The sequence below is a fragment of the Populus alba genome, chromosome 16 (assembly GCF_005239225.2).
Source record: "Populus alba chromosome 16, ASM523922v2, whole genome shotgun sequence".
Taxonomy (NCBI): Eukaryota; Viridiplantae; Streptophyta; class Magnoliopsida; order Malpighiales; family Salicaceae; genus Populus; species Populus alba.
The window spans coordinates 5,668,366-5,680,961 of NC_133299.1; the positions used below are offsets into that span (position 1 = coordinate 5,668,366).

At 33.6% G+C, this 12,596-nt stretch overlaps 1 protein-coding gene across 1 annotated transcript; it reads left to right on the top strand.

The window, feature by feature from the left end:
* Nucleotides 1-2,158: 2,158 nt before the first annotated feature.
* On the top strand, nucleotides 2,159-10,593 carry LOC118050211 (uncharacterized). The gene is made up of 8 exons (XM_035060475.2): nucleotides 2,159-2,726; nucleotides 3,265-3,633; nucleotides 3,708-3,967; nucleotides 5,846-5,987; nucleotides 6,120-6,491; nucleotides 6,596-6,727; nucleotides 7,723-7,851; nucleotides 7,949-10,593. The coding sequence occupies exons 1-8, from the start codon at nucleotides 2,598-2,600 to the stop codon at nucleotides 10,250-10,252; spliced, it is 3,837 nt and encodes a 1,278-aa protein (XP_034916366.1). The 5' UTR covers nucleotides 2,159-2,597; the 3' UTR covers nucleotides 10,253-10,593.
* The last annotated feature ends 2,003 nt before the right edge of the window (nucleotides 10,594-12,596 follow it).

The following is a 12,596-nucleotide window of genomic DNA, read 5'->3' on the forward strand; positions in this document are numbered from 1 at the left end:
TATCTTGGGTGGGTATTTTACCCTTCTTTAACTGAATTGAAGGGGTTGGTGTTATGTGCTAAAAAACCTTTTCTTCCATTTAAAAAAAAAAAGTTGGTGCCACGTCTACCCAACAAGATATATTTTTAAAAAAAATAGTAAAGAGGTTTGAGATTGATTATTTTTGTTATGCTTGATTATTTTCTTTAAAAAAAATTTATTATTTTTTATGTAAAAATTGATTGTTTTTTTTTTAAAAAAATTGAACATGAAATGGCTTTTCAAAACTAACTTAAAATCCTTAGGTTATTTTAAAATGGATCAAGAGTCACTTATCTTATATATGAGAGTTTGAAATTAAAATGGATTAGTTCAAATCTAACTTAAAATCCCTCTGTTATTTTAAAATTAGGGTCAAGATTTTTATTTGATTTAGATGAAAAATTATTTTTCTGAACACCTGAATCGGTGAGAATAATCTATATATACACATATATAATATGGAAGTAATTAAATGCATTGAATTTTCTTTTTCATGCTCAAGACCATTCTAATTTCTAGAAATTTATCCATAGTACTTTACAAATTTATATGTGCATAACTAATTTCCCTAACAATTGAGTTAGGGAATAAAACTTTCAAAGGACATCTACATTTTAAGTTAATTTAAGTTGATCTAAATCCTTTAATTTGTCCCAAGCTAACTTGAACACAGCCACAAGAATCTTTTAATTTTATTTTATTATAGTGTGGTTGTGATTGTTTTTTAAAATATTTTTATTTAGAAATATATTAAAATATTTTTTTTATTTTAAAAAAATTATTTTTAATATCAGCGCATCAAAATGATATAAAAATATAAAAAAATATTAATTGAAAGCAAAAAAAAAATTAATTTTTTTTTCAAAAACACTTTTAAAACGCTGAAAAAAAATACAATCAACCAATATTTTTCTTTATATGTTTTTAACTAAAGGTGCATTTGGATACTTTGGTGTAAGTTATTTTTGAATTAAAATATATTTTTAATTTTGTTTCAGCTCATTAAAATTATATTTTATAAAAATATTATTTTAATATATTTAAAATAAAAAATAATTAAAAAGCACTTGAAAAATAAATCATAACACAAAAAAAAAAAAAAAAACGCTCATATGTGTTATAGAGACACCATGTTGACCACCTAATAACTGCATGAGCTGTATATTATAAATTTACTAATTACCAGTTTGTGTCCGGTTAAAATTTTCAACTTAAACATTCAATTTGATTTTGAAACGTGACTTTATAGTTTGTTTTTTAGGTTAAGTAATGTTTTAATTTTAATTTTTTTATGGTTTTGATATATTTATATTAAAAATGAAATTTTAAAATAAAATAAATTATTATTTTAATATATTTATAAATAAAAAATACTTTAAAAAAATATCCAACCCAAATCATTCTAAACAAAATTATGAGAGTTTGCAGCTTAATTGGATTAAATTTTAAGTTTGTTTTTTATAAATTATCAGTTTGAGTCCCACAAATCTCAGAATTACTGAAAGTTTACACAGTTATTAATTTTAGAGTCTGTAGGAATAGTTGAGGTATATGTAAGCTGACGGACATCAACATTAATAAAAAAAAATCACTCTAAATAATCTTTTTTAATTGTGTTTATTGTTGTTTGAGTCAAGAAAGAGTGAAACAAAATATATATATATATATATATATTCTTTAGTATCTTTTAGATAGAAATTCAACATAAAATTATCATAATTTATTTGATATCTCTATTAATTTCTTTTATATTCCACATTACTAATTAAACATAACATCTAGCATCATTATTTATTGCACGAATTGTCAAACAGACGGGTATGCGACACTTCTCATGAAAACTAAACTCTTATATATGGACACGTTTGTGAGTTTTTTTTTTTTATTTTTAAGAAAATGTTACTATATTAAAATAACAAAGAAAAAAAAGTATCAACACAAAAAGAAAAACATTTTTATTTCTTATAAAAAAATTTAAAACCCTATAAAGAAGAAGAAGAAATTAATAGTGTGATTCCTATTTCGCATTGCGTTTTAAAAGTTCATTTAAAAAAAATTAAATTTTTTTTTGTTTTAAATTAATAAAAATAAATAATTTATTTTTGTGCATTACCAAAATAATCTCTTTCTTTGTTCTCTCATATCTTCTCCCCTTGCTTCCCTTCCATTTCTCTCCTTAAATAGTATATTATAAAAACAACAACAACCAAATCTCGGCATCCTCTCTTCCTCATATATATTAAACCCTTCTCTCTTCCTTGCCCTTCTTTTGGTCCAATTCAATCGAATCCTTTATCTACGATCTTGATTTCTATTCTTTCTATTTTTTTGGGTTTTGATTTTCTTGTTTATTATTTCCTGTTTTTATTGAATTATTGAATCGATTTGGGTTTTGGATCCCTTTTTCTCATGATTTGTATTATAGAAAAAATAAAAATAATGAGGGGTAGAGATGGAAGGATTGATTGTGGTGGTGATGATGATAAATCTAAGATGAGGATGGGAGTACAGAATTAATTATAAGAATCTTGTTATTGAATTCAATAAAATTAATTACATAACAAGTATAATATAGGATGCCAGGATTAGCACAGAGAAATGAGCAATTTAGTAATGCAACATCATCTGGGGGTTCTTACTCAATTTCTGCTAATGGGTTCTGGTCTAAACATCGTGATGATGTTAGCTTCAACCAGCTCCAGAAGGTACTGGATTGTTCTTCTTTCTTTTTTAATTTAATTTTGATTGATGTATTAGAGTGTATGTTTTTGTATCTGGGATTGAATTTGATCACTGTTTTTACCTAATTTTGAGTTTTAATTTGGTTTCTGATTGGATCTTGATGTTTAAATCATTCAGTGAGCTTTGTTTTATTAGTTTTTGATGTGGGATTTTGTATTTATTTTTTTCATCGGGTTTTCATCTTTTTTAGATCCATTTTAGCTCCTTGTACATGAATTAACTTATGGAGTTCTGTGTTTTTATTTCTAAAAGAGAGAGAGAAATTTTATGTCACTTACGATTGCTTATACTAGTGAGAATTGATTTCGAGTTGAGGCAATGCTAACGACGATGACAATGGCATTTCTAAAATAGAGATTGCATTTTGTTATATAGGACTAACAAGTTTCTTTTGATAATTTTAAGTTTGTGTTGGAATATTTTAGGTTTTGTTTAAATGTTGCCTTTCAGGCTGCAAGTTGTGATTAGTTATTGATGAAGTTTCATGTACTTGTGACATAGTTCTGGAGTGAGCTGCCACCACAAGCTCGACAGAAGCTACTGAGGATAGACAAGCAAACCCTGTTTGAGCAAGCTCGTAAGAACATGTACTGTTCTAGATGCAATGGGCTATTGCTCGAAGGTTTTATGCAGATTGTCATGTATGTTAAGTCTTTACAGCAGGAAGGGGGAGGGGGGCACATTCCTTGCAACAGACTGGAAGCCTTGAAAAATCTAAATGATTGTGAATCACATGTACCTAATGGGTGCCAAGAAGAAACTCAAGATCCATCTGTCCATCCTTGGGGTGGTCTCACGACGACACGTGATGGATCATTGACACTTCTGACATGCTACTTGTTTTCAAAGTCTCTGAAGGGACTCCAAAATGTGAGTGCTATTTTTTATTTTGCAATTCCATTGTCCTTTTCTAGTTAAGTGGCTGAACTCTTTCCTTAAATCAGGTCTTTGACAGTGCACGAGCAAGGGAGCGGGAAAGGGAATTGCTCTATCCTGATGCCTGTGGTGGGGGAGGTCGGGGTTGGATTAGCCAAGGAATGGCAAGTTATGGTAGAGGACATGGAACAAGAGAGACATGTGCACTGCATACTGCCAGGCTTTCTTGTGATACACTAGTGGATTTCTGGTCAGCACTTGGAGAAGAGACTCGGCTGTCTCTTTTAAGGATGAAGGAAGAGGATTTCATAGAGAGGCTCATGTGCAGGTGTGTTTGCGATTTGCTTATTCTTTATATACATCATTGATTTAGAAATCAGTGGAAGACTATGAGAACTGAAAGGTAGTTTGGCAGCTCTGCTTTTCTTGTGGTTGGAGCTTTTAGATAACAGCTGAGATCAGAGGTGATCATGTTGGTGAAACTGCCAAAGAACAGAACAAAAGCTAATTTGAAAGAAAGAAAATTTTATTCAACTACTGTGCCTTTGAATAGTCTAGAATCTCCCAAGAGTGCACTGTGTTTGTAAGAATCACAGATGCCTTCCAGTTTATAAGTTTTGCAAAGTTAGAGCTTTTATCTTCCCATGCTAGTAGGCTCTCTGATGGAATAACAAGCAAAAATATCTGGATGGCAATTCAGATAGGAAGTGATCATTTACCTGTTTCATATTGAACTGAATAGAGGGGAGTCATTTGCCGTGACTGATAGTTTTTGTCTCAGAGTTATTGTACATTCAGTTTGATGAAAAAGATGTGGTTAACATCTAAGGAAGTGATGAATTTTGCCAGAATAAGAAATTATTCAAAACTTCATCATGGGGAACTTGGAAGTATCTGTTGATGAAATGGTCCATTTTCTGAATTCATTTTAACTGAATATGCTCTCTTTTAGTTAGTTTCTCCATCCATTGTTGTTTCGGGGACTCTGTAGCTATTGCCAAATTTGTTATTCAACTATCTTTGAGAGCCTTGTAGATTTCACAAAGTGTACTGGCTTGTAGATATCTTGACTGCTAGTTTGAAAGTGTAGATTTTTCCTAAGTAGAACTTTCTGTTGAGCTTGGCATCAGAGAATAAGAATTTTGAACCATGAATTTATGGTTGCTCTTTTTGCAGCATTAAAGCATTAAGAAGTGTAGTTCTACAAGGCTGAATGATTGGTAAATGTACAGCACCCTAAAGGGAACTAAAGATGACAGTTAACCCTAGATAGCTGTCAAAGACATGGCATAGTGGCTGTGGGATGGACTTAAGAGTAGCCCGCCCTTCTTTTTATCTGAAATGGGCTAAAAATAAACTTTACAACTCATTTTTGTGATTAATTGGATTGGTTTTATGACATGGACTTCATTGATGAGGAAGTTCCTCTTTATCTTTCAAAGAAAGATATGTTTGCATTTTCTCAGTTGAATACACAGGACATATTGGCCTCATTATGCTTGTAATTTCTTTCTCATATGTTTTTCCTCTGAAAAAGCACCTGCAATATCTACAGTAGCCTATGTTGTTGTCCTAAGAATCAGAGGTCTTTGGTTGTAAGCCATCAAACTTCACTAATGCCCATGGTTTATGAGTGATTGAAGATATCCTTAGAATTAGCAATGACGCAAATGGGTGGGTTCACTTTGAAAAAAAAAAAACCTCAGATTTTACTCTTACCTATCAAAAACTCAGTTTGGTCTATTAGAATTGAGAAACTTTGTCATTCACTTGGCAACACTTGTTTAAGATATCTCTTGGAGAATCTTTTGAAATTGTTCAACAAGAATTAAATGATTGAAGCTAAAATTGATTTGTTTAAGTGTCCTTCATCATTGATTCTTTGTTCTTTCTTTTCTCTACAACTTTGTGGTTTTCTTGATAGTTTGTGTGCTTCTCTGCTGAAATGCCGCACAACTTATCGCTCTAATTGTTTTAATTAACTAGATCCTAAAACTTAACTTTTCTCTTCAACTGGCGTGGATCCTTTGTTTTTTTTCTCTTTCTTATTTTTTACTTACATTTGTTGTGACTATTCCTCGTGTATCTAGCTCTAGCTTCTTTCTCCTTGCCCATGAGATTGCATTTCTCATTCTGCATGTTTTCATGCAAGGCTATTGTGTTGACTTGTTCAATTTTTCTAAACAAATATGTCTCCATCCCCCAGGTTTGACAGCAAGAGATTTTGTAGAGATTGTAGAAGGAATGTTATTCGTGAATTTAAGGAGCTGAAGGAGCTGAAGCGCATGCGACGAGAACCTCGCTGCACGAGTTGGTTTTGCGTTGCAGACACTGCCTTCCAATATGAGGTGCATTTTTCTCTTCAGTGCGATTTTGTGGTTAATGATCTAAGATTCAAAAGAAACAGATTTGCAGAACAAATTTTGGAAATTCACTAGGGATGTGACTGGTATGACAAATGATCTTTTCTATTTCCTCAGGTGTCTGATGATTCTGTCCAAGCTGATTGGCGCCAAACCTTTTCTGATACTGTTGTATCATACCATCACTTTGAATGGGCAGTTGGAACAGGAGAAGGAAAATCTGATATTCTAGAATTTGAAAATGTAGGCATGAATGGAAGTGTTCAAGTCACTGGTCTAGATCTTGGTGGTTTGTCTGCATGTTTTATCACTCTGAGGGCTTGGAAATTTGATGGCCGCTGCACCGAGCTTTCTGTAAAAGCTCATGCCCTAAAGGGTCAACAATGTGTTCATTGCAGGCTCGTAGTAGGTGATGGTTTTGTTACAATTACCAGGGGGGAAAATATCAGAAGGTTTTTTGAGCATGCTGAAGAGGCAGAGGAAGAAGAGGTAGTCCAGCTTTTCCCACCAGGATCTCCAGAGTTGAGTTAAATTTTTTATAAATTTCCTTCTGGATTATACTTAAATTTCTGTTATTTTTTGTACACTTATAGGATGATGATTCTATGGATAAGGACGGAAATGAACTTGATGGAGAATGCTCCCGTCCCCAAAAGCATGCGAAGAGCCCTGAACTTGCTCGAGAATTTCTTCTAGATGCTGCAACTGTTATTTTTAAGGAACAGGCATGTTTACAGACTTGCAATATGCTTGCTGTTCTTTCTCATAGTAGTTTAGAAAATGATAATTTGTTTGGCACTATCTTTTCCCATGCGATCATTGTAGGGGGCAAATGTGGAAGGTTGTACAAGGGGTGTATTAAAAGTGTGTTGGGAAGGAGAATTTCTAAATATATGTATATATAGGTGAAGGGATTGGTTATTATTACTGGGTCACTGGACTTGAAGTTGATCTCCAATGCTATAAAATTAGTATTGAGCCTGGACCTTGTAGACTTGCTCATTATGTTAGATGTGATGAAACTTGAGTGAATTATAAATGAATACGAGGGCTGTAAGTACAGTAAATCTAAAGGAGAGGTTGAGATATTTTTTCAAGTTGATAAACAAAAGATTTAGAAGTAGAAACCTGACAGATTTATAGAACAGATGATCCTTCTAGGGGCACCACATCTCTCTTATACTGACAGAGCAGGCCTATGGAAATTTCTAAGGTCTCCTGTGTGGTTAAATGTCTCCTTATAACTTAAATTAGATTATGGTTAACCACCTCTGGGAAGCCCTGTGTGGCATCTAATGGACCAAATCAAGGAATTCAAATAGTGTACAGTGATACTAATGAATATTGTTTAAACATTTCTTTTCTAAGTTAACCTTTATGTTTTAGAATGTAACAGGACCATTTGGCACTGCCCAAAAGTATCTTTTATATTTTCTCTCTAAATTTTCTTAGTTATTTATTAGCTGGTATTTAAAAAGAGATTTTTCAGGATTACCTTTGTCAACTGGTCATAAAATACGAATGTGCCTTCTGTCCACCTAAAACAATGAAATTTACTGGCTGTTAGAGAAACTCAACATCTGAACACACATTCCCACCTTCTGGTCAGAACCTGAGGATGAACTAGTACCATGTTTTGGATTCTGCTGCTATGTGAATGTGAAGCAATTGTGTCTGTATTTCAGTTTCAGAGATTCTAAAACTCAATGCATTGTTTCAGGTTGAGAAGGCTTTCAGAGAAGGAACTGCTCGCCAAAATGCACATAGCATCTTTGTTTGTCTTTCACTAAAACTACTGGAAGATCGGGTTCATGTTGCTTGCAAAGAAATTATTACATTAGAAAAGCAGGTCCTAATACTTGTGATTTTTCATTTGAGTATCAAAATTGGGACATATCATCTTTTTTTAGGAGATGCATCTCTGATAATATAAATTTTCACTGCAGATGAAGCTTCTTGAAGAAGAGGAAGCAGAAAAACGTGAAGAAGAAGAGCGCAAGGAGAGAAGAAGAACAAAAGAAAGAGAGAAAAAGATTCGAAGGAAGGAGAGGTTGAAAGGAAAAGAAAGGGATAAAGAAAAGAAGTGTCCTGAATCAAATGATATTTCCATATTTCCTGATGTTTCAAAGCATGAAACAACACCAAGTGTTGATGAAGAACTGAACAATGCTATATGCTGTAGGGATTCAGTAAGTGAAACAGGCGATATTTCTCTGTCAAGGCCTGGATCTCCTGACATTCAAGATCAACAGTTTTCATATGAATGTGAGACTTCTATAATGGAAAATGATTCCTACGATAGTCCTGATGGGGAGGTTGCAAATTTGAAAGAAGGGACCGGCTCTTTTTTGACCGAACAATCAAAATATTCGCGCCGACGGTTGAAATTTCGGAAAGAAGTTCAACTTGATTCATCTTTGAAGTGGCCTGATAGACGTCGATTTGCAGTTATTTCAGAAAGTGGGGCCATGGTTAATAGATCTGAGTTAAGACACCACAGTGATAATTTTGAGACTCCTTCTAGGCTTGTTAATGGATTGAATAGGTTGTCAAGGATTAATGGTCCAAAGTCCAATGGTCGAAATTGTGGCCTTAAGTTCAACGAGAACTTCCATTGTTCCCACAACAGGACGAATGACAGATATGACTTCCATTCTTGCAGCTGTCACCAGAACATTGAATGCAGGGTAAAGGTTGAACCACATGTTTCATCATTAAGATCAGATCAAGAGAGCAAATCTGTTGGCAAGTCAGAAGCAGTGATGGATATGCCCAAGCAGTTCTATCGTGGTAACAAATATAGTCCAGTAAATTACATGCGGGAAGGTTGTGGAAGAATCAAAATCAAATCCAGCATGGGAAACAATTCTAAGAAAGTTTGGGAGCCCGTAGAATCACAAAAGAAGTACTCTAGAAGAAGCTCAGATTCTGATGTTACCATGAGCTCATCTACTAAGGTTGAAGCCGTGGTACCAGACAGCGAACTCTTCAAGTCATCTGGTGATACGTGTTCCAGTGAAGTTACAGGAAATTCCATTGAAACTGATCATGATGAGAATAACTTGAAGGAATCAAGGGACCACAGCCTTGCAACAGTTGAAGACTGCCAGAGTGGATGCCATGTGGAAGCGAATGGTTGCTACTCAACAGAAACCTCTTATGAGGAAGTCAGTTCATGTCCTGCAAAAAACTGTGCATCGTCTGAGACTTCTGATCCCAGCATTGGAAGCTCTTTGAGTTCTGATAACTGCTCATCTTGCCTTAGTGAGGGAGATAGCAATACAGTTTCTTCAAACAATGGACATCCTGAATCGTCTTCCACTTCAGATTCAGAAGACACCAGTCCACAATCAGAAGAAAGAGACACTTCAACATGCAGTGGAAATGGTTTCTCCAATTCTCATGAACTGGTGCTGGACAACAAACCGAGTACAAATGGAGATGAGGTGTTTGGAAGCAAGAAACCTTTTGAGCTTCAACCAGATGGTCTAAGATTGAACATTTTGGGAAATCCACCGACAACAACTGTCCAAAATCCTGACAATGGAATACCTACTGTTAGTATGGGTTTGCAGCGTCAAGCTGTGTTTCCACCTGTGCATAACCATAATTTACAGTTTCCAGTTTTTCAAGCTCCTTCAACAATGGGCTACTACCATCATCAAACTCCAGTTTCTTGGCCGGCAGCTCCAGCCAATGGATTAATGCCCTTTCCCCAGCCTAACCACTATCTATATGCTGGTTCTCTTGGCTATGGTTTGAATGGAAACTCACGCTTTTGTATGCAATATGGTCCGGTGCAGCATTTGGCAACTCCGGTGTTCAATCCTGGTCCAGTTCCAGTTTATCAGCCAGTTGCCAAAGAATATGGCTTGAACTCAGAGGTACGAACAGAGACACGTATGATGCAGGAAACTTTAACTGATGCTAACAAGGAGAGGATGGTTCCAGCTAAATCACGTTCAACAGAAGCACCGCCCAGTGGGGAAAGTGGGAAAGTCGATATTTCTGCCAAGTTGCCCAACGGTAATAGTGGATTTTCCTTGTTCCATTTTGGTGGTCCCATCGCTCTTTCAACAGGATGTAAGTCAGATCCTGTGCCTTCAAAAAATGGAATCATTGGAGATTTTTCTTCGAAGGTCACAACAAATCAGATTGAAAATGATCCTGCTTGCAATAAAAAAGAGATTGCCATGGAAGAATACAACTTGTTTGCAGCAAGTAATGGCATAAGGTTTTCAATCTTCTAATATATTATTAAGAAGTTGTGAGGTAAGTGTTTGGGGCCCTACCTTCTTATTTCGTATTGGAAGTTTGATACCATGTAAGCCAGTTGACAATAATCTTCCGCCGAGAAATTCCAATTTTAGCTCCAGTTTTTTTCAGATGATTTGATATACATTTTGGCTGATTTTTTTCCCCTTTTCTTTTTTAATGTAGAGAGAAAGAGTTGGGAGAGTGGTATAATGTTTGAGGTTTTCTGTACGAGGTCAACTTTTGTTCTTTTTTTTTTTTTTCTTTTCTTTCTGATGAAGCATTTGTTGGTATGAGATTTTACAATTGTTGAAATCATTTGAATTTCTTTTTTGAATCTTTTTACTTCTATAAACTCTGCTATTGACTCATGGCCATGTTGTTAACAATAATTGGCCGGATTGACATCTAATGGCTGTGCATTGATTACTTCTCTTTACATGATCAAATTTGATTCGTACGCTATATGGAAGCCATTTGCCTACTGAAATACTTCCAGAGCTTGTTTGTTGTAATCTGTCTTGACGTCTGTAACCTCCCCCTGTGTAACTTTGATTTTCCTTTGACAAAGGAAAGTTTTCCAATTTTCATCAAAACCCCATTATAATACCATCTACGAGACTGAGAGTTCATGTTTCATTTTTGGCTTTCCATCAACTTCCTAGCAAACAAACAGGATGGTGAACTTTAGAGCTCATAAATAGCCACCTTACCCTATAAATCTAAGCAAGTCTTGGTGGTTGTTTAGAGAATTATTCATGCCTATTAAGCTAGAGGAAAAAAACTAGTAAACACTAAAGAAGAAGCTAATCTAGCCTGTCGTCTTGGAGCAAACCTTAATAAACGGGCCACAACTCGGGCGGTTTTGCACGCTGAGGAGGGAATAGAAGGATAGGTGGTTTGTGCTATATGCGTGAAGTTAGATTTTTTTTTTAATATAAAATAAGATGATCGGACGATGCTAATGTCTTTAAAAGAACTAAAATAAATTTGAGATTCGATTTATTAACTTAAATGAATAAATTCATTTAATTTAATAATATAATTAAAAAGATACATTGATAATAAATAAAGCAAATAATATAAAATTGACAATAATTAATTATCGAAAATGACTTCCAATATCATACTCGAGACTAGAGGAAAGAAAAACCCATTAAAGACTCATTGTAGATCTGTCACCATACTACTAGAAAAAGCTCACTAAGCATAGTTCCAACACTACTGTGAAAGGCTATGCAATGACATTGAAAAAGGTTGCATGTATCATCAAAGCAATAACCTAGAAAATAAACCAAATATAATATCTTGAAGTGAAAATCTCATACTTTATTTAATCAATTAATTTAATTTAATTTTTTTAAAAAATCTAAATTTATCAAAGAATGACAAATAAAAAGACCCGAAATAACTCAAGTTGTTTCCAAAATAAGAGAAAATCCTATAGAAAGCAAAAATAAATAAATAATGGAACCCAATCTCTAATTACATAAATGTTGAAGGATAAAAACTAAAAAAATATGCGAGCTTAAAAAAAAAAAACAAGCAAACCTGAGCAAATATATCTTAAACCTGAGCTAATCTTCAAAACTCGTAACCTGTAAAATCCTAAATCTATGCTCAATAAAAAGCTCAATTTTCAATCAGTTTAATAATGAAGGATCAAATTGAAAAAAAAAAATAAAAAAATACCAAAGTAAAAAAAAACAATAAAAAAATATGGATCAAATCTGATAAGAATAAAAAAAACTGAAAGAGGATGAAATAAATAGAAAAAATTAATTTTAAAAAAGTATCTCAAATAAAAAAATAAATAAAAAAAATAAGAACCAAATATAAGAAATGAAAAAATTGAAGGAGGATTTGAAAAAAAATCTAATTTTATAAATTATTTCAAATAAAATAAGCAATAATCAAAAAAATAGGGACCAAATATAAAGAAAAAATAAATTGAAAGACTGCTTTAGAAAATTCAAAAGGCGAGACGTTAAAATCGAGAAGGCGAAAGAAGAAAAGAAAAGAGAAAAATAAAATACTATTGATGCCAAACTTAAAGTTTGTTGATCAACCGTGTTGTCTAAGGATGTGGGGCCACTGAAACGACTCAAATATTGCCCTAGATAACACGGTTCGTTGATCAACCATGTTGTCTAAGCTATTGTTTGACCACTGGATGCCCCTTTACATGTCACTCGAATAGCAGGGGACACCCCACACATTGTAATGTGTAATGCAAGAGCCAACTGTTTTGTAAATAATATTTATATTTATTAAAATATCAATTTTTTTCTCAATCAACTTAATTATATATAAAAAAAAACTAGGATGAAAACATGAAAA

Excerpts from the sequence above, each read along its gene's own strand:
- LOC118050211 (XM_035060475.2), top strand. The coding sequence starts at position 2,598 with ATGCCAGGATTAGCACAGAGAAATGAGCAATTTAGTAATGCAACATCA. Across the intron at positions 3,968-5,845 it reads ATAGAGAGGCTCATGTGCAG|GTTTGACAGCAAGAGATTTT; the intron begins GTGTGTTTGCGA and ends TCCATCCCCCAG. Across the intron at positions 6,492-6,595 it reads AAGAGGCAGAGGAAGAAGAG|GATGATGATTCTATGGATAA; the intron begins GTAGTCCAGCTT and ends GTACACTTATAG.